Source organism: Meles meles, chromosome 4, assembly GCF_922984935.1.
Source record: "Meles meles chromosome 4, mMelMel3.1 paternal haplotype, whole genome shotgun sequence".
Classification (NCBI taxonomy): Eukaryota; Metazoa; Chordata; class Mammalia; order Carnivora; family Mustelidae; genus Meles; species Meles meles.
The window spans coordinates 68,317,881-68,338,454 of record NC_060069.1 but is presented as its reverse complement, the minus strand read 5'-3'; the positions used below and the strand labels follow the sequence as shown (position 1 = coordinate 68,338,454).

Below are 20,574 nucleotides of genomic sequence, written 5' to 3'. Positions count from 1 at the left end.
GTTTCCGTAGTGTAGTGGTTATCACGTTCGCCTAACACGCGAAAGGTCCCCGGTTCGAAACCGGGCGGAAACAGCTGACGTAACCTTTTCTTTCCTACTGGGTTTCCTCAAACAGGGCCACGTCAATTTTACCAATCTAAATACAAACTTGTGGAACAGTGTAAATTTGAACTTTCACTTTAGTTATTTTATTCAGCAAATGTTTTCACTGACCACTGGAGATGCAGAAATGTTTCAAAATTAGAAAAAAAAAATTTCAACTCCCAAACCACTACCGATAAATAATGTAATGTACAACCCAGAGAGGAGCTCAAACACGGTGTTAAAAACTGTTAGCCCTGTTGCCTCCTGAGCACTCTTTGTATTACAAGTCATTTAGTTTTCCATTAGTTTTCCCCTTCAGATTGCAAATTCCCCTAAACACCAGGAGACCATATTTTATTCATACTATACATATTTGGTGTCATGCTTAACACCTGGTAAAGACTCATAAATATTTCTGAAAATAAATTACTGAAAAGGGTTCCGACAAAATATAAAAGAAATCAGAAAGATGAACTCAAGAACCCGACTCAATTTTTGCTCTTATAAACATAATGATAGTGACTTTATCCACAAATGTGATTTTTACAGACCAGAGAAAAGAAGCTAAAGAGCAAACAGGATGTCATTGGAAAAATCTCGGAAGAAACGAATAAATTCCAGTTGCTGTCCTTTAAAATGAAGACATAAGTAAATATCCTAAAGTCCTGACACAACTCTTTTGTATGTATGTATGTATGTATGTATGTATGTATGTATGTATGTATGTATGTATTTGGCAGAGAAACAGCCAGGACAGGAACAGGAGCAGGGAGAGTAGAAGAGGGAATGCAGGCTTCCCGCCGGGCAGGAAGCCCTATGCGGAGCTCGATCCCAGGACCCTGAGACCAGGACCTGAGCCAAAGGCAGACGCGTAACGACTGAGTCACCCAGGCGCCCCTGACAAAACTTTTAACAAGAAAAAATGAAGTTTTGTTTTTCTGAGACTTATGATGCCCACCAAAAACTGGGTAAAAATTCACCCTCACATATTAACATATTAACTAACATATTAACGTTTATATGTTAAGCAGATATCTGACATTTTTTCCCTTCACTGTACAAAATCTGAATTCGATGTAAATCATTATATTAAAATTTTTCTGGTCCAGACGCAGAACCTCTTCCGGTATAAAGCCCACCTTCCTGCAATGTTGCGCGTGCCCAGTGTACCCTACTGCTTTGCTCCGCTTTGCTGCATCTCAGACTTGTAACAGGTAAGGATATCCTGGAAACTAAGCTGCAATCGGCTGATGCAAATCAAACCCAGTGGGGTCCCAAGAGCTTTCGGGTACGTAAACTGAAAAGGGGTGATCTGTCTCAGCTTGAAAATTTCCCATGGCCAGGAACCCAACTACACAAGCTGCCTGCACTCGCGGGGTCCCGAGGAAGGGGAGGATGATGGGAGAAGAAGAGGAACTACAAGCCCCAGCGTGCAGTGCACACTCTGGCTCCTGAAAGAGGGCCTCGGTGAGGTGCTGCCCGACCCGGGCCGTCGGAGAGATGCTGACGGCCGACCACAACGTTCAGAATGAGGAAGACAAGCGCGGCGCTGTGAACAAGCCTTAAGTCCCGTATTCATGATGTTTGCGGTTTCGCCTAGTATGCTGAGGAGTGGAATTTCTGGACCAGACTGGCGAGTCCTCGCTGGGCTCGGACCTCCACAGTCCCAGAGGCTCCTGCGTTTCCATGGGACGCCCTGGCCGGATATGATGTCTTCGTTGAAAAAGAAGGAAGAGGCAGAGCGAGGCGCGGTGACGTCCTTCGAAGATGGCGGAGAGAGCGTGAAGAAACTGTTCCCCCTTGGTTTGCTCTAGGTGAGTTTTTTTTTCACCCCCCCAGATTGCCAGTCCCACTCTCTAGACACTGGGCCATCGGAGGGCACTCTTCTTGGAGTTCCAGTTCAGGTCGGGGAGGAGGTATTAACGTGGAAAGCTCGGGGAGGCAGCCCGATGTTGGCCTTGGCCACAGCCTCTGCTGTGGGAACTAGAGGTAGTGGGAGCTGGGCGAAGGGCAGTGCGGCACAAGCCGGGAGACAGTGGCTTTGGTTGTCACTCTCCGTTGCGGTCGGGAATGGAGAAGTGGGAAGAAAGGGGGTGTGGCTTCCTCCGGGCGAGTGACGGAATCTTGACAACTCTTGGCTCTGCTCATTCTCCGCGCCTGGGCACCCACTTCGCGTTTTGAAGCAACTGTGCACTACGGAAACTAACAGCTTTCGGTGATTTGAGAGCAATTTTAAAGAACTCGTATCGTGTTTTTTCGCCATCTGTTCAAAGGGGGTCATTTCTTAGTGGTTTGCTTAATTTTTTCCCCAGCATGTGCATGCGTACTGAGCTTGAAAGTGTGAAGGTTCTGCTGCTGCAAAAGCGTGAAATTTTGTGGTGCTTTTTTTTTTTTTCATTTATCGCCATTTATTTATGTGTCCAAAGGATTGTGTTAGTTGTCCAAGATGTAACATAGATAGACAGGAACTTACCCTTCAGCTTTTTAAACTATTCTGTTTGATAAGAATTTTCGTTGGGGGAGGCAGTAAATGAGAACTGACTTTGTTTTTGTCCATGTTATGTCCCATGTCCCTTTTCCCCTTACCAATTGATTGGATGAAATGTTTGATGAAAACTTAGGGTTACTGACTTACTATTTCTTTTTGTCTTTTAGAACAAGGGTAAAATTCCATTCTGATACCAAAATGCAGTATTCCCATCACTGTGAGCACCTTTTAGAGAGACTGAACAAACAGCGGGAAGCAGGTTTTCTTTGTGACTGCACTGTGGTGATTGGGGAATTCCAGTTTAAAGCTCATAGGAATGTGCTTGCCTCATTTAGTGAGTATTTTGGTGCAATCTACAGAAGCACTTCTGAGAACAATGTCTTTCTTGATCAGAGTCAGGTGAAGGCTGATGGATTTCAGAAACTGTTGGAGTTCATATACACAGGAACTTTAAATCTTGACAGGTAAAGTACACATTTTGTTTTCACTTATAAAAGCTAGTCAGCAGTCTGTAGGGCTAAAGTATACTTGTATTTTTTCCATTCATTCCCTTAACTTGGAGTCTTCATATAGTCATGTGTACAATGCTATTGTTGTTTTTAATAAAGAAGTCAGTATTACTGATTTGGGATAAAGAGACTGCATTTCTTAAGCACAAAAGGTGCAGGCATTAATGAGATTAAAGCCTTGTTTCTGACACATTTGATTTATCTACTGAAATAAAGCCTGTGATTTCAGTTATGAAAACGTGAGGAATGTACACAATGAATTCTAAGTGAATTCCAGTTTTTTTGGTCTTTATGTACCTCTGCTCTTCTCCCTCCCTCACTCTATCCCCTACCTCTTATGGTGGTGGAAGTAAGGGAGTGTAGATGAAGAAAGAAGGATAAGCCTCTGTGTTCATTTAGTAATACTCCCATTTCTACCATAGATAGCAATGTGCAGGACCTTTTCCTGATTTGTTTCAGGAAAATAATTTCCTTGAAGTGTAAATGGCAGTGGTTCCTGTTATCTCTATAAAGCTATCAGTACTAATGCATAAATCAGATTCGAGGTGCTAGAATGCTTTTCTGAAATGTTTAATGCTCTCACTGCACTAACAAGAAGTAGGTTCTGAGGAATTTGATAATGCAGGTGCTGTGTGTCTCCCATGCATAGTGAACTACATAATTAGTTTAATACTAATGCATTTATTAGTTGTGGAGGGAAAGGTGGAGGTGAAAGAAAAACCAAATTACTCCTGTTTTCTTTACTCTATCTCTTAATGAAAGTGTGAACATGACTAGATCATACATAATCTGACATGAAAAGATTATGGGCTTTAGAGTTAGGTCTGTCCTGTCAGTCACTGTGTCTATGAGCAAGACACAACCTCTGAGGGCCTCAGTTTCCCCATCTGTAAAAGTGAGATGGTAATAACTACCTTGGTGTTACTGTAAAGATCAAGGATTTACTTGAAGGCCTTCCTCCTGATGAACATTAGTTTCATTTATTTTCCCTTTTCTACTCTTCTCTCCCTTTAACTCCACAATTTTTGGAGAAGAATTAGGCAAGAAGCCAAAAGGAAACAACTGAAATTCTGCCACCCACTGATAATCATTGTTAACATTTCGATTAAATATTTTTTCATTCTTTTCTAGATGATCTCTCTCTATATATATAAACATACACATTAAGCAGAATCCTCTCTGTTTTACACTGCAGCTTATTCTTTAAAAAGCTAGAAGCAGGATTTTCCTTAATCCTTTTGAAAAGAAAACATTTGTACTGTTTGGAATTATTTTTAAATTTTGGGGTGATGACATCTTTGAGTCAGTTCTGTATGAACTGATTAAAGGAACAGACCAGTGTCATAGATTAACCCACATGACAGATTATTTAAATTTACTGAACAGTTGACTCTACAGGTGCCTCTTATTTAAATATTAAGAATATGTAATGTAAAATAACCATAAAACTAGTAAATTTTGGTTGATCTTCAATTTAGTAGTTTCCCTTTCTCAATTAACTTTTCCAGAACAATGTTGAATTGATTTGAACACACTGGAGAGCATCTTACTTTGAGCCTTCATGCAAAGGACCAATTTGAAAGCCAGATTTTTGCTCAGTCTTTTTTGGTACATACCTGTCCTGGGAACTAGTTGTTTGAGCCCAGCCACAGATGTGAGAAGGCTTACATCAAAAGTAGAAAGTCTGGGGCACCTGGGTGGCTCAGTGGGTTAAAGCCTCTGCCTTCGGCTCAGGTCATGATCCCAGGGTCCTGGGATCGAGCCCCACATCGGGCTCTCTGCTCCGCAGGGAGCCTGCTTCCTCCTCTCTCTCTGCCTGCCTCTCTGCCTAGTTGAGATTTCTCTCTGTCAAATAAGTAAAATATTAAAAAAAAAAAAAAATTTTTTTAAAGTAGAAAGTCTGTATATAACTTAGTGATTAAATTTAGTGAAAAAAAAAGAAAAAAGAATTAAGCGGACTCATGAGCCAGATTTCCTTGATCAAATCTTAGTTCTAACACACTGTGATCTTGTACAAGTTACTTTCTTTCAACCTCTTAGCCTTCATTTGTATATAAAATGAATTCTTACAGATTGCATAGACATGTCCTAAGAATTAAATGAACTGTTCATGTAAAGTTTTTAGCCATATACCTGGCAGTGTGTAATTAAATGACTTTCAGTGACTGTTCAAAAGATGAAAGCAAGTTTGCAAGCACTGTAACTTCATGCTTGTAAACAAAAGCAGTTATTGATGTAAACAGATGCTGATTGGTTCTCTTAACCGTAACTGAGATTATAGGCTGTCTGTGAAAGAGATAAATAATTTGTATGAAATACTGTATTAGTACTGAGCAATTAATGTGCCACTCAGTGCTAGTTTGTATTGGTCTTAAATGCTACCAGACCTTGTTACGTGTTTGGTGGTTCATTTTATGGAACACTAAGGCACAATTATAATTTGAGGCCTTAGTATAATGAGTGATAAATTTGGTTTTGTGGTATTTCTCATTTATTGTAATTTAATAATAGACTGTAACAAAATTAATAAACATGCTTAAGGAAAAGCATAACATTTTTAGAAAGTGTTAATGCTACTGTATATATGGCAAAAAAAATACTTGTATAAAAGATGAACAAGATTGTGTTTATATTTGGAGCATTTGTGCTTTATCTTTGCAAATAGAGAATTAACTTCATTATAAAGCTCATTTGTTACATATTCCAAAATTATAACTGAGGGACATAAGAAGTCTTTAGGTAATGTTTTCTTATTTAGGGGAAAGACTCCATTTGCAAGTAGGTTATATTCCAAGAGTTTATAGTATGTTTAGAACTCGAGGTATATTTTCCCAGAAAATAAAATGTTCCCTAAATTTGTGATTGGGTTTCCAAACTGGCCTATCAACCTACTTAATCTGTAATGAGCTGAAAAATGATTATGTATATAATGAAAGGCAATTTTTTAAAAGCCAGTGTAATGTTAAGTTAAAAAAGAAGAAACAGGGACACCTGGGTGGCTCAGTCGGTTTAAGCATCTGCCTTCGGCTCAGGTCATGATCCCAGGGTCCTGGGACTGAGCCCTACATTGGGCTCTTTGATCAGCCTAGCCTGCTTTTGCCTGCCTCTCCTCCTGCTTGTTCTCTCTCTCTGACAAATTTTTTAAATTCTTTAAAAAAAAAAAAAAAGAAGAAACATACAGGTGGCACTTGAAATAAAGAAATTTTCATTAGATGATGAGAAAATGGATAGAGATCTGTAGATATTGTAGTATACATTTGAAGACCTGAGTGATTTATGACACTAGTTAATTTTTAATTTCAAATTTTACTTTTTTAAAAGATGTATTAATAACACTATATATTATCAGCTGTGACTAAAACCATTTTCTGGGTTATAGATATGATGAAGAGGGGACAGGAAAAATACATTTTTTTCTGAAGAGTTTAATATTTTTTTTTAAAAGATTTTATTTATTTATTTGACAGAGAGAGATCACAAGTAGGCAAAGAGGCAGGCAGAGAGAGTGAGAGGGAAGCAGGCTCCCTGCAGAGCAGAGAGCCGGACGTGGGACTCGATCCAGGACCCTGAGATCATGACCTGAGCCGAAGGCAGCAGCTTAAACCACTGAGCCACCCAGGTGCCCCTGAAGAGTTTAATATTATTTGGGGAAAATGGCAAGTAGTAAGGTTGCTTGGAGGGTGTGTTTCTGTGTGTGTATGTATATTCATTCTCAGATACTTAAAAGGGTCATATTTTTATATTAGTACCTACTCAATTCTCAGATTTTTTTTTTTTTTAAGATTTTGTTTATTTATTTGACAGAAGATCACAAGCAGGCAGAGAAGCGGGCGCGGTGGGGGGGGGGGGCGGTGGTGAAGCAGGCTTGCTGCTGAGCAGAGAGCCCCATGCGGGGCTCGACCCCAGGACCCTGGGATCGTGACCCGAGCAGAAGGCAGAGGCCTTAACCCACTGAGCCACCCAGGCGCCCCAACTCTCAGATTTTTTTTAAAATGAAGATTTTGTTTGTTTATTTGAGGGACAGAAGGAGAGAACACCGAGGGAGAGAGAGAAGCAGGCTCCCTGCTGAGCGGGGAGCCATATGTGGGGCTCTCTTCCAGGTTCCCAGGATCATGAACTGAGTTGAAGGCAGACACTTAACCAACTGAGCCACCCAGGCACTCCTCAACTCTCAGATTTTATAGCTAAGAAAATCAAAGTGCCTGAAGGTCCTGACTTACCCCGATGAATTCACCTTGTAATGCCAGCGCCAGTACTAGAGTAATCAAACAATTTTTCTTTGCAATAAAAATTTCTGAAGGGCAGGGACTATTTGATATTTCTTTTTTAATATCCCTCTTAGTGTACTACACATGATAGATGCTCAGTAAATATTGACTGGAATGTTGAACTGGGTGAACTTAAGTCTTTTTATATGATTCTAGTAATGACATACTCTCCAACTAACATGAGTTGAGTGTAAAAACACACACACACACACACATGTTGTTAGAGCTGAGTGCATTCTAAATCCTTGTTCCTTCCAAGTGTAATCAATAAACCAGCAGCATTGGCATCATCAGCAGGTGTGTTAGAAACGTAGACACTTAGGTCCCACCACAGACCTCCCCACAGAATCTGAATCTACATGTAACAAGATACCTGGGTGACCCGGGAAAGTTTGAGAAGCACAGTTAAGGTCCCTCACAGGGGAGCATAGAAAGATGATAGGAAGTAATTTTTTAGACTTGCTGTTGTCAGTCCAGAAAAGATGGTTGTATCTGAATAGGCCTCAGGATGAATGGGAGGAGGCAGTAAGTTGCCAACAGCTGCTTTTTGTGTTGCAAGTATTTTTTAAGACACACAGTAATTTTTAACATTTTATTTTCTCATAGTGGTACATAATGTAGTATGTAACGAATTGTTTACATCTTTTCAAGTTGCAAAACTGGAGATTTTTGCCTACACATTATTCTGAATGAGTGAATGAATTTTTGTAAATTTGTTCTTTTAGTTACGCCTTTTTCATCATTTTGCTGCATTAGGTCTTTAAAAGACATTGAAATTTATGTGCAGCTCTGTTTTCACAAATAGTTTTTCTTTGTTCAGAATATTGTCATTTAGCCTTGTTTCCTTACAGTTGGAATGTTAAAGAAATTCACCAGGCTGCTGACTATCTCAAGGTGGAAGAGGTGGTCACTAAATGTAAAATAAAGATGGAAGATTTTGCTTTTATTGCTAATCCCTCTTCTACAGAGATATCTAGTATTACTGGAAACATTGAATTGAATCAACAGACATGTCTCCTTACTCTACGAGATTATAACAGTCGGGAAAAATCAGAAGTGTCTACAGATTTAGTTCAGGCTAATTCTAAACAAGGGGCTTTAGCAAAGAAGCCATCTCAAACTAAAAAGAAGAAGAAGGCCTTCAACTCCCAGAAAACAGGACAGAATAAAACAGTGCAATATCCCAGTGACATTTTAGAGAACGCGTCTGTTGAATTATTCTTAGATGCGAATAAAGTATCCACACCTGTAATAGATCAAGTTTCACAAAGAAATGATAATTCCGAACTCGAGTTGACGTCAGTTGTGGAAAATACTTTTCCAGCACAAGATATTGTGCAGACTGTTACAGTAAAACAGAAACGTGGAAAATCACAGCCCAACTGTGCTCTGAAGGAACACTCTATGTCTAATATAGCCAGTGTCAAGAATTCTTACGAGCTGGAGAGCTCTGGGGAAGAGCTGGATCAGAGGTATTCCAAGGCCAAGCCAATGTGTAACACATGTGGGAAAGTGTTCTCAGAAGCCAGCAGCTTGAGAAGGCATATGAGAATACATAAAGGAGTTAAACCTTATGTCTGCCACTTGTGTGGAAAGGCATTTACCCAGTGTAACCAGCTGAAAACGCATGTAAGAACTCATACAGGTAAGACTGGTTTGTGGGAGATAAAATTGCTTTTATACTGAAATGATATTTTTGTACAGAATATATTAATAAGCAGTGTTGACTGTGACCAACATTTGTTATATACTTGCATTCACAAGTGCATGTTAGATTGTTGAAAATTTATCTGTAATTGTGACCAAGTATTTTTTTTCCCTTTTTATTAATTTTTTCAGCGTAACAGTATTCATTCTTTTTGCACAACACCCAGTGCTCCATGCAAAACGTGCCCTCCCCATCACCCACCACCTGTTCCCCCAACCTCCCACCCCTGACCCTTCAAAACCCTCAGGTTGTTTTTCAGAGTCCATAGTCTCTTATGGTTCGCCTCCCCTCCCCAATGTCCATAGCCCGCTCCCCCTCTCCCAATCCCACCTCCCCCCAGCAACCCCCAGTTTGTTTTGTGAGATTAAGAGTCATTTATGGTTTGTCTCCCTCCCAATCCCATCTTGTTTCATTTATTCTTCTCCTATCCCCCTACCCCCCCATGTTGCTTCTCCATGTCCTCATATCAGGGAGATCATATGATAGTTGTCTTTCTCCGATTGACTTATTTCACTAAGCATGATACGCTCTAGTTCCATCCACGTCGTCGCAAATGGCAAGATTTCATTTCTTTTGATGGCTGCATAGTATTCCATTGTGTATATATACCACATCTTCTTGATCCATTCATCTGTTGATGGACATCTAGGTTCTTTCCATAGTCTGGCTATTGTAGACATTGCTGCTATAAACATTCGGGTACACGTGCCCCTTCGGATCACTATGTTTGTATCTTTAGGGTAAATACCCAGTAGTGCAATTGCTGGGTCATAGGGTAGTTCTATTTTCAACATTTTGAGGAACCTTCATGCTGTTTTCCAGAGTGGTTGGACCAGCTTGCATTCCCACCAACAGTGGAGGAGGGTTCCCCTTTCTCCACATCCTCTCCAGCATCTGTCATTTCCTGACTTGTTAATTTTAGCCATTCTGACTGGTGTGAGGTGATATCTCATTGTGGTTTTGATTTGTATCTCCCTGATGCCGAGTGACGTGGAGCACTTTTTCATGTGTCTGTTGGCCATCTGGATGTCTTCTTTGCAGAAATGTCTGTTCATGTCCTCTGCCCATTTCTTGATTGGATTGCTTGTTCTTTGGGTTTTGAGTTTGCTAAGTTCCTTATAGATTTTGGATACTAGCCCTTTATCTGATATGTCGTTTGCAAATATCTTCTCCCATTCTGTCAGCTGATGACCAAGTATTTAATGGTTACTTGTTTTATTGCTGCTGATCACTCTGAAGTCCTAATGTTTGAGGTCTTTGTGCCATTTTCTCTCATAGTTACAATAAACACAAACTTGATTCTAGCGTGCTAAGTATTTAACAGAAACAGAGATTAAGAGAAGTGATAAAGAGAAAAAGTAGTTACAACTCAGGACAATTCTCAGACTTTGCCAGCCATCTTACCTTCTGCTTCCTAGACTGTCAACTTCTGAACATGTTTCTTAGAATTAAACACATTCATTCCTCAGCCTCTGTGTTTACCTTTGTTGGTACACTTAGATTTGTACATTTTAAGATTCAGTGTATATTTCTCTCATTGATCACCTTTCACTATTATGAATTGAGAACACTGATTTCTTTTAATTCTACTAATGTTTTCAATAGACAATCCGGGAAAAAACCCCATTTGTTTTTTTACTTCTAGCAGTTAACATTTTCTGAATACTGAAAATAGTACTGTTGATGAACTCTTTTGAAAGCTTATGTGGTTCAAGCAGCTCAAACAATATCTCCTTTTAAATATAAATTTTATTTGCTTGTTCTTTTAGGTGAGAAGCCATACAAATGTGAATTGTGTGATAAAGGATTTGCTCAGAAATGCCAGCTGGTGTTCCATAGTCGTATGCATCATGGTGAGGAAAAACCTTATAAATGTGATGTATGCAATTTACAGTTTGCAACTTCTAGCAATCTCAAGATTCATGCAAGGTAAAAAACAAAACAATGAGTTGTTTAGTCTTTGAGTCTGTTATTCATCATAGTCTTTGAATAGCCTTCTTTATTAGCACTCAGGACAATAGAGTTCTAATTGTGGCTCCACCATTAAGTTTTCTTAGCATAGTCAAGGAACCAGAAGGAAGCCATGGTGATTGGAGAGGAATAAATAAGGGAAAGACGTAAGATCAGAATGGTGATAGGGCATCTAGATAGTATAAGATTTTGTAGGTCATTATAAAGCTTTTACTCTTGAGATTGAAACGTAAGTAATGTATCTTGTTTACATTTGAAGGGTATGACTCTGGCTGCAATATTAGAAAAAGAATATAAGATTGCAAGAATGGGAGCAAAGTTACCAGTTAGGAAGCTATAGATAAAATCCAAGTGAGAGTGATAATGATACAGACCAAAGTGGTAACTGTGGAAGAGAGAAGTAATTGTCAGATTCTAGACATATCTTTAAAGGTAGAACAACAGATTTTGCTGCAGATTGGATGTGGGGTATGAAAGGAGGAAAGAAGAGTAGAATCAAAGATAATTCTGAGGTTTACAGACCCAAGCCTTAGATAGAATTAATATTAACTGAAATGGCGATTTGTGGATGGAGCAGTTAAGAGGGAGTAGAGATCCGAACATGTTAAATTTGAGGTGATTATTAGACATCTGAATGAAGATGTACATTGGTTATGTAAGTCTGTAGTTCAGGGGACTGGTTTGAGCTGAAGGTACAAATTTGGGAGTCTTCAGTGTATCGATAGTATTTAGGGCTGTAACACTGAATGAGGTCACCAGGGGAATGAGTGTGGATAGAAAAGATATCAAAGGACTGAGTCAGAGTCACTTAGAGGTGACTAGGAAGGAGCAGCCAGTCTGGGAGGAAAACCAAGAGTAGACTGCCCTGGAATCCAAGTGAAGGAAATTATTCCAGAAGGGAGCAGTCAGCTTCAAATTCTGATGATGTGGAGGTAAAGACTGAGAATTCACTCTTGAATTTAGTAGAGTGAGAGGTCAGCAATGCTCTTAAGAAAAGCAATGTTAGCAAAGACTAGTAGAGAATAGTAGATAAGAAAGTCGAAACAGTTGGAGACTCAAATTTTGGTAAAGGGGAGCAGAGAAATGGAGGAGCAAAAGAGGTCAGGGGTCTTTTTTTTTTAAAGATTGAAGACTTCAGTATATTTATGCTGTGATACAATGGGATGGGAAAACTGAGTGGTAGAGGAAAATACAGGAGTGATACTGAGTAGGAATGGGGGATAGGATAGTATCTTCATTATGCAAATAGGAGTCGTTGAATTCAGATGAACGGTCACCTTCATGTTAGAATTAACAGAAGAACAGCAAATACATGAGTACCTCTATAGGTAGAGAGTTGGGATGGTGGAAATTTTCTGATGCTTAAATTTTCTCAGTAAAACAGGAAGCAAGGACATCAGCTAAGGATGAGGATGGGATGGTTAAGGAGGTGCTGGAGGTTTAAGGAAAGAGTTTTAAAGAGTGAGTGAGGGGCGACTGGGTGGTTCAGTTGTTAACTGATTGCCTTCAGCTCAGGTCATGATCTCGGGGTGCTGGAATTGAGCCCTGCTGCTTCTCCCTCTCCCATTCCCCATGCTTGTGTTCCCTCTTTAACTCTGTCAAATAAATAAATAAAATTTTTTTTTCTTTTTTCTTTTTTTAAAGATTTTTATTTATTTATTGGACAGACAGAGATCACAAGTAGGCAGAGAGGCAGGCAGAGAGAGAGGGGGGAGAAGCAGACTCCCCGCTGAGCAGAGAGTCCGATGCGGGGCTCAATCCCAGGACCCTGGGATCATGACCTGAGCCGAAGGCAAAGGCTTAACCCTCCGAGCCACTCAGGCACCCCTAAATAAATAAAATCTTAAAAAAAAAAAAAAAGGCATGAATGGACAAGTGAAAATAATTGCCTGTGGTATTAGGGGCATACTTGACAACCATGTAAAGATGATGACAATTTTTTTTTATTAACATATAATGTATTATTTGCCCCAGGGGAACAGGTTTCTGAATCATCAGGCTTACACAATTCACAGCACTCAACATAGCACATACCCTCCCCAATGTCCATAACCCAGCCACCCTATCTGCCCCTGCCCCGAGTTTGTTTCCTGAGATAAGAGTCTCTTATGGTTTGTCTCCCTCCCCAGTCCCATCCTGTTTCATTTTTTTCCCTCCCTACCCCCCAAGACTCTGCCCTGCCTCTCAAATTCCTCATATCAGTGAGATCATATGATAATTGTCTTTTTCTGATTGACTTATTTTACTTAGCATAATACCCTTTAGTTCATCCATGTCATTGCAAATGGTAGGACTTTGGGTTTTTTGATGGCTACATGGTATTCCATTGTGTGTGTGTGTACACACACACACACACACGTATACACACACACACACACCACATCTTCTTTATCCATTCATCTGTTGATGGACATCTAGGCTCTTTTCATAGTCTGGCTATTGTGGACGTTGCTCCTATGAACATTTAGGGGCACGTGCTCCTTTGGATCACTACATTTGTATCTTTGGGGTAAATACCCAGTAATATGATTGCTGGGTTGTAGGGTAGCTCTATTTTCAACTTTTTGAGGAACCTCCATACTGTCTTCCAAGTGGCTGCACCAGCTTGCTTTCCCACCAACAGTGTAGGAGAGTTACCCTTTCTCCGTATCCTCGCCAACATCTGTCGTTTCATGACTTGTTAATTTTAGCCATTCTGACTGGTGTGAGGTGATACCTCGTTGCTTGGCACAATTTTTAACTAATTTTAGAACAGATGTTTTGATAATAACCAAAACATTTATTTTTGACAGTTTACATTGAAACTGTTAATTTTAAATAGTATTTTTGGTCCGTTAAGATGAAATAAAATACTGCGTGAAAATTGTATGAAAAATGTTTATTGCAGAGACTGGATCCAAATTGTTCTACTTACCAGCCTATAACTTTATATTTATTTATGAATAGGAAGCATAGTGGAGAGAAGCCATATGTCTGTGATAGGTGTGGACAGAGATTTGCTCAAGCCAGCACACTGACCTATCATGTTCGTAGGCATACTGGAGAAAAGCCTTATGTGTGTGATACTTGTGGGAAGGCATTTGCTGTCTCTAGTTCTCTTATCACTCATTCTCGAAAACATACAGGTAAGAATTTGACAGATGTTTAAAATAAGAAAAAGCTGTAAATAAAAGAAAGAAAAAGGGAAATTGAGCCCTTAAGGAAAATAGGTTATAGACTTTGTGTTGTATATCTGTTGTGTTTGTGCTTGTTGAAACTTTTTGTGTTTGTGGTTTTCACATAAATACTAGCTATTAAAGCAGATTTATTTTCTAGAGTAATAATGGTGGTTGGAATTTTTTTATCATGTAACTTATGTACATTAAAATCAGATAGTTTGACAGTATATAAACTTGAGTCATATTTTATGACCTTAGAAAAACTCCTTAGCCTCTGTTTTACTTTCCTTGGATAAAACTGTAGAGTGAAATTACGGGGTGAGAGTGGGTTTAGGTAGAACATAGGTTTTTATGACTTCTTAGAACTTTTCCTATGCAGACATTCTGCCATTTGCAAATTAAATGGATACTTCAGAGGCAGAGTATCAGTTTTGAAGCAAATTATACTCAAAGATTTTCAGTTTTGATAAGGTGCCTTTTAAAACAGATCTTTCCTAAGTAATCTTACTCTTCTTAATATAGCAGATAGCAACAATTTAAGTAATGGATTGTCGAATTTTTAATCATATGTTTATAATCATATAAAAATTGAACTTCTTGCCCAACTCTAGTCTACTGGAAGAATTTTGCAGAAATCAAGTTTTATTGTATGAAAAGCATCAGGTTACATGAACAGTGTAAAATAATTATTAATGTTCATCTAAGTAGGATCACACTGAAGATACCTCTAAAACATAATATATAAAGAGGTTTTAATTTAAATTCAGGTTACTTTAGATTATTGTAATTGATAAATATTATATTGGTATAGTACACCACTTCGCTATCTTTTATTTTCCATCTAGGTGAAAAACCATACATATGTGGTATTTGTGGGAAAAGTTTTATTTCCTCAGGAGAGCTCAACAAACACTTTCGATCCCATACAGGTCTGTGTTTAGGGAGAACGTATTATTTTTGGTTCTCTCTAATTTCTTTTTATGTAAACCTTGACTTTTAAACCATTATGGACTATATGGTATCTAGTCATACTCTACCTATAGTAGTATTTTAATGTATAAATATTAACTTTTTACTTGCTTTGGTTTTTTTTGTGTGTTTTTTTTTTTTAGTTATTTGGAGTAGTATTAATTAAATTTGGTCTAGAATTGTATAGACTTTCTAATATGGCAGATAATAATAGTTTTTAGATTAATTTGGATTAAGTTGCACAGGTGTACCAAGAAATGAAAAGGAATAGATAATATCAATATATTTTCTTATCAAATAGTGTTCAGTAAGCAAGTTTTCAGAATGAACTTTAGTATTGACGTGTTTTTTGTAATAGTATTGTGTAGTATGAAGAAAATAGGGAACAAATTAATTTAAAGGAAAATGCCATTTTGAAAAAGTACTGTTGTGACTTTTTTATTTTTAAAGTTATTCCTCACGATTCCTATCTAGAATAATGTGAGCACCTAGTAGACATTTAATAAGCATCTATTTTCTCATGCTCTTTGTTTATAAAGCATTGAACAGTTCTTATTTTAGAGGAATTACAATTTTGTAGCATTTTATTCTGTCACTGTTTTTAAAGGATTTTCTAATTTGTAAGCTACCAGAATGCAGAAACCATAATTACACTTTTTTCCCTTAGCTGTTCCTCTTAGGGTCTGGCAGATAACTCGCACTCACTAAATGTCTAATAGAATTAAAAGTGTAAGTTAAATTTCTGTTAATAAAAATGCTCAATTTTGTCAGAAATGGGGATACTTTGTATAATAAAGTAAAGGAGTGCCTAGTATGTATAGAAGTTCTCATTTCACTGTATTATAACCAAGTGATTAAAAAGATCATTTAAAACTAAATTTAAACAGTATAGTAGTATTTGCACTTTGTTCATAGACATTGATATTTTTGTCTTAGCAGCTTCTAAAATACTGACTTTAAACTTTTTAACTTGCTTTTCAGGAGAAAGGCCATTTATCTGCGAATTATGTGGAAATTCTTACACAGATATTAAAAATTTAAAGAAGCACAAAACAAAAGTCCATTCCGGTAAATGTTTGTGTTTTATAAAAATTTGGTGCTCTCATATTGGTGCTATTTCTAAAATGTTGAGATGTACATTTTGACACCTTAAATTAGATACATATTTTTGAAAATTAGGTATACCCATATTAGGAAGGGAGCTTTATAATTTGTAGATAAGTTCACTAAGAATTTCTTTCCATATTGACCTTCTAATAAACAATGCTTGAGATATTTCCTCTTAAAAACCTGATTTATGAAGTTTCAAGAATGAAAGAATACAAAAAACATATATATGTGTGTGTATCACTATTCTCCATACTAGAGTTTGGGTTACCTGGGAATTACTATAGTTAGGTGAAAAAAAAGGGCATCATGAGCCCTAATCCAGAGATATATAAGAAGGAATATAATAGAAAGATATAAATAGGGGAATAGGTAGCCCCAAATTGTTACATGGAAATGGAAAGACAGACTATAAAATTTTAAGTCTGTTGCTTAAATAAATCTTTGAAAAAGTTTTACTGTGTTTGTCATGATTGGAAACAAAATACTAGGCTTCTTCAGTGTGTAGAGATGTTAACAAGTCTGATAGTGAATAGAAATATAATAAGGATTAAGTCAGTAACTTCTGAAAACTGCAGTGTTGTTAATTGAACAAACATGAAATGCCTCTACCTCCGAAGTACACATAACTGCAAGATACCTGAAGTTGAACAAGGCACATTCTTAGTCCTCAAAGAATTTGCAGTTTAGTGTGGGAGACCAGAAAGCTAAATAACTGTGATTACAAGATAAAATGTAGGGTATTGTAGAGATACAAAAGTGTCAAAGAAGAGATAAAGTCTTCTGTGGTAAGTATTGGAAAGGCTTAATTCTAGGGAACTTGAAGGTTGAAGGATGGAGATAGGAAAAAGAGCGTTCATCCCAGGCGGAGAAAACATTGTAAAGGGAGTCATTGGGAAGTGCAGGTTACATTCTTTGCTGGTTGAACTGAAGAATAGTTTGGCAAGAACAGAGAATTATAATTTTATGAAAGTTAATAGGCAGTTTTGTCTAATGAAGACAGGGAGATTGAAGTCATGTAAGTACTTTGGAGTGACAGGAGTATGGTAAAGCTCATGGAAAATTTGAAGTCAAAAGTGTATCATGGTCAGGGTGATAATCACTCCCTAAGTAGAGCAAAATTTCTCACTTCTGGAAATATACAAAAATGCCATACCTCTGAACTTGAACTCAGAGAATAGTATGAACTACTCATTAGTATGTTCAGCAAACAAATTTATTATGTGTATAGCACTATTACTAAGTTCTTTTAAGGAATTAGAGAAGCATAACTTGATCTATACCCTTAAGGAATTTACAGTCTGGTTGAGAATTCAGGGCATACTGAAGTAGAATGTTCAGTAGCAGAGAGATATTGCAAAGTGGTACATGAAAAATTGACAAGCAAGTGATAAAATAGTAACAGCTCACCTTAGTCTAGAACAGCTCACCCTAATCTAGAATAGTTAAGTGCATTTTAATTTCAAGTTGGTGCTTGAACCTAGGCTTGAGGCCCCTATTGAATTTGAATAGATGATGAAGGTAAACCAGTGTAAGAGAAACAGCATGAGTAAAAGGTGTGGAGGTTGGAATGCAAGTTCTGAAATGGTAAGCAGATTTAGTCTATGGCGTTTTGTTTTGTTTTCAAAGATAGCCTAAATTTGTTTCCCTTCTATTTCAGGTGCAGATAAAGTTCTGGATTCTAGTATAGAGGATCATCCCTTGAGTGAACAAGATTCTATACAAAAAAGTCCCTTATCAGAAACAGTGGATGTGAAACCTTCTGATATGACTTTACCACTATCTCTTCCACTTGGAACTGAGGACCACCACATCCTTCTGCCTGTCACAGATAATCAGTCTCCTACATCAGATACATTGTTGAGATCAACTGTGAATGGGTATTCAGAACCACAGTTGATTTTTTTACAGCAATTATACTGACTTTGTGAGAAATATGGAATTGCTAAGACATCTCTGGTAGTAAACATAAACATCTCTGGTAAGGTGCATATATTCATATTAAATTACCATTCATTTGAGTTGTGACCATTATTTTTCATTCACTGAAGTAAACACCTGATGCTGCATCGTAACTGCAACGCTTGTTTTGATTTTTGGCTTTTATATCTAGATTATAAACACAGCGTGTTAAGGAGTGAATTATACTGTAGTAGTACTATTTTGGATGGGTAAGTTATATTTTCTTTTAGAGCTGCCTTAATTCATTTTTATTTTGCATTTTTAAATTGCCTTTCATTTATTGAAGTGGAATCTTTCCATTTATATGAGTCAGTTTTGACCTGTGGGATTTTTTTAGTTTTTTTTCCCCTCAAAATTTAAGCAAAATCCAGGATAGTATCCGGCCTACAATGTTGCTGTTACCAAGCCCCATAGATAAATACATAAACTCGGGGGCGGGGGGGAGTAAATTTTCATATTTCTACTTAAGAGAATTTAGGTACTGAAAGACTTGTGCTATTTAATATATTCCATTGGAGGTGACTTTTCTAATGAATTTTAAAAAGTGTTTTTCTTAAAAGCTAGAAAACCGTATGTACATTTTTGTTCTTTTAGAATTCAGTATTCTGGATAAAAGCAAGCATCAGTACTTTTGACTTAATAACTGAGTTATCCTAGACTACTTTTGCAAAATGAGTTTTGAATAGATCATTTGATTTTTTTACCTTGTTAAAAGACAGTTTCAAATGTGATTCAGGTTATGTTTTAATAGGTTTCTAGATTACTGGTGATGAGGAAAATATACTGAGTTTTGAAAATTTTTGATAAGCCTCTCTTACACCTGTTACAATCTTTTTAAAATACTAAGCTCTAAAAAGAATTTTTTAAGTATAAACTTAATGCATACTTATCACTTGGCCACTGAATTGACACATTATAATTACATAAAGAGTTAAGAAACCAGCTTCAGTTACAAGTGAACATTTGAGTTATCAGAAAGCCCAGGTTATTAACTATTTTATATTTAAGTTTTCTGTGAGTTTTGAGTTTTAAAATTTTAAACCATAACATTTGGCTGTTGTCATAATTTCACAGTAGTCTGTTTCCTTCCTGCTGAATGTAGAAAATAGAATATCACTCTGATATTCACTACCAGTCTTCCCCATTCCACTTTTCCCACATAATTGATTTATTTTACTCCCTAATCTTTGGACATTAAATTATCAGTTCCACAGAGTCAATTCCTATACTGCTGATCAAACACCATGGTGACATTATTTCTTATTTCTGCCATTGCTTTAGCTGTGGCTTATTTGTTTTCTGACTTTAAACTACACCTATAATAAATTTAATGTGGGGTTTTTGGTATTGATTTCTTTAATTGTATTTTCTCTGGCATCCTGTCAGAGGAACCAACTAGAAGAGGATATAGGAAAACTCCTTAATTCTTGGGGAGATTGTCACCATTTCCCAGCACAGTCAGCATTTTCACAATGGATTGCCACCAGTGGGACTGACTTAACTGAATAGACTTTGAACTATTGCCTTTGTATAATAGACATCAAGCTTAGTATTTAATAATTTATCTAAGAAATCTAATTATGCTTGTGTATTAATATACTGGTTTAAGTACAATTTACAAAGTTACAAAATGTTCAACTAATCTATTCTGGCTTAAATTCAATAGGAATTTATTGGAATGTGAAGAAATTAAAGAAAATTAAAAGACTCAGCCTCTTTAAGAAGTCTGCTGAAATGGAGAGGTTATATTTAATTCACATCTTCATTAATCCAAGCATCTAATGAATAAAATTTCAAAATCTACAGTGATGTCAAAATTTTATGAGAGCAGTAGTTACCAAATTTCCACTAATATGATGGTAATTAGCATTTTGCATAGATTAGCCTTCAAATTTATTATTTTTAATATTATTGGATTGGAATGGCTAAGGTTGATTTACTGTGCTTTTTCTTCATCATGTTATCCGCTTCATAGCTAAAATAATTCTATTTTAAATTGACATGACTTGGTGCTCTTCCATAGTTACATATAGTAAGCCTCGAAGGCTGAGGTTCCTGTCTTTTCGTTCTTCTCATAATGCTATACTTTCCTTTATCTTAATGTGGTTATATTTCAGTTTTATCTGGTATCACCCTAACACTCATAATTACCATTTTAATTAAGCCCATTTTTAAATATATTTGTTACAATGCAGTTTGCAGAAGTTTATTCTTAATTAAATATGACTACATTTTTGAAAGTCTGTTTAGGATGTTGAAGATCTTACTGAGAAATTATTTTTTAAAATAATTTTATATGTATTAGATTATTCCTACTGTACTGTTAGATTATAGACTTTTAAAAAAAAAC

At 37.1% G+C, this 20,574-nt stretch overlaps 1 protein-coding gene and 1 non-coding gene across 5 annotated transcripts in view; both read left to right on the top strand.

The window, feature by feature from the left end:
* TRNAV-AAC lies at positions 1-73 on the top strand. Its single transcript has one exon. It is a non-coding gene; the product is annotated as a tRNA-Val (tRNA).
* A 1,188-nt stretch (positions 74-1,261) lies between these two features.
* The window catches only part of MYNN (myoneurin), a 42,197-nt gene continuing 22,884 nt past the window's right edge, over positions 1,262-20,574 (top strand). The window contains exons 1-9 of one of the 4 annotated variants that reach the window (XM_046001593.1): positions 1,262-1,298; positions 1,428-1,898; positions 2,740-3,036; positions 8,201-8,994; positions 10,827-10,986; positions 13,975-14,153; positions 15,032-15,115; positions 16,137-16,223; positions 17,923-18,283. In XM_046001593.1, the coding sequence (XP_045857549.1) occupies positions 2,771-3,036; positions 8,201-8,994; positions 10,827-10,986; positions 13,975-14,153; positions 15,032-15,115; positions 16,137-16,223; positions 17,923-18,185 (1,833 nt within the window). In that variant the 5' untranslated portion in view covers positions 1,262-1,298; positions 1,428-1,898; positions 2,740-2,770 and the 3' untranslated portion in view covers positions 18,186-18,283. Of the gene's footprint in view, positions 1,299-1,415; positions 1,899-2,739; positions 3,037-8,200; positions 8,995-10,826; positions 10,987-13,974; positions 14,154-15,031; positions 15,116-16,136; positions 16,224-17,922; positions 18,284-19,890; positions 20,543-20,574 lie in introns of those variants that run through there. The other 3 variants (XR_006817971.1, XR_006817972.1, XM_046001594.1) reach the window with 3 other exon arrangements.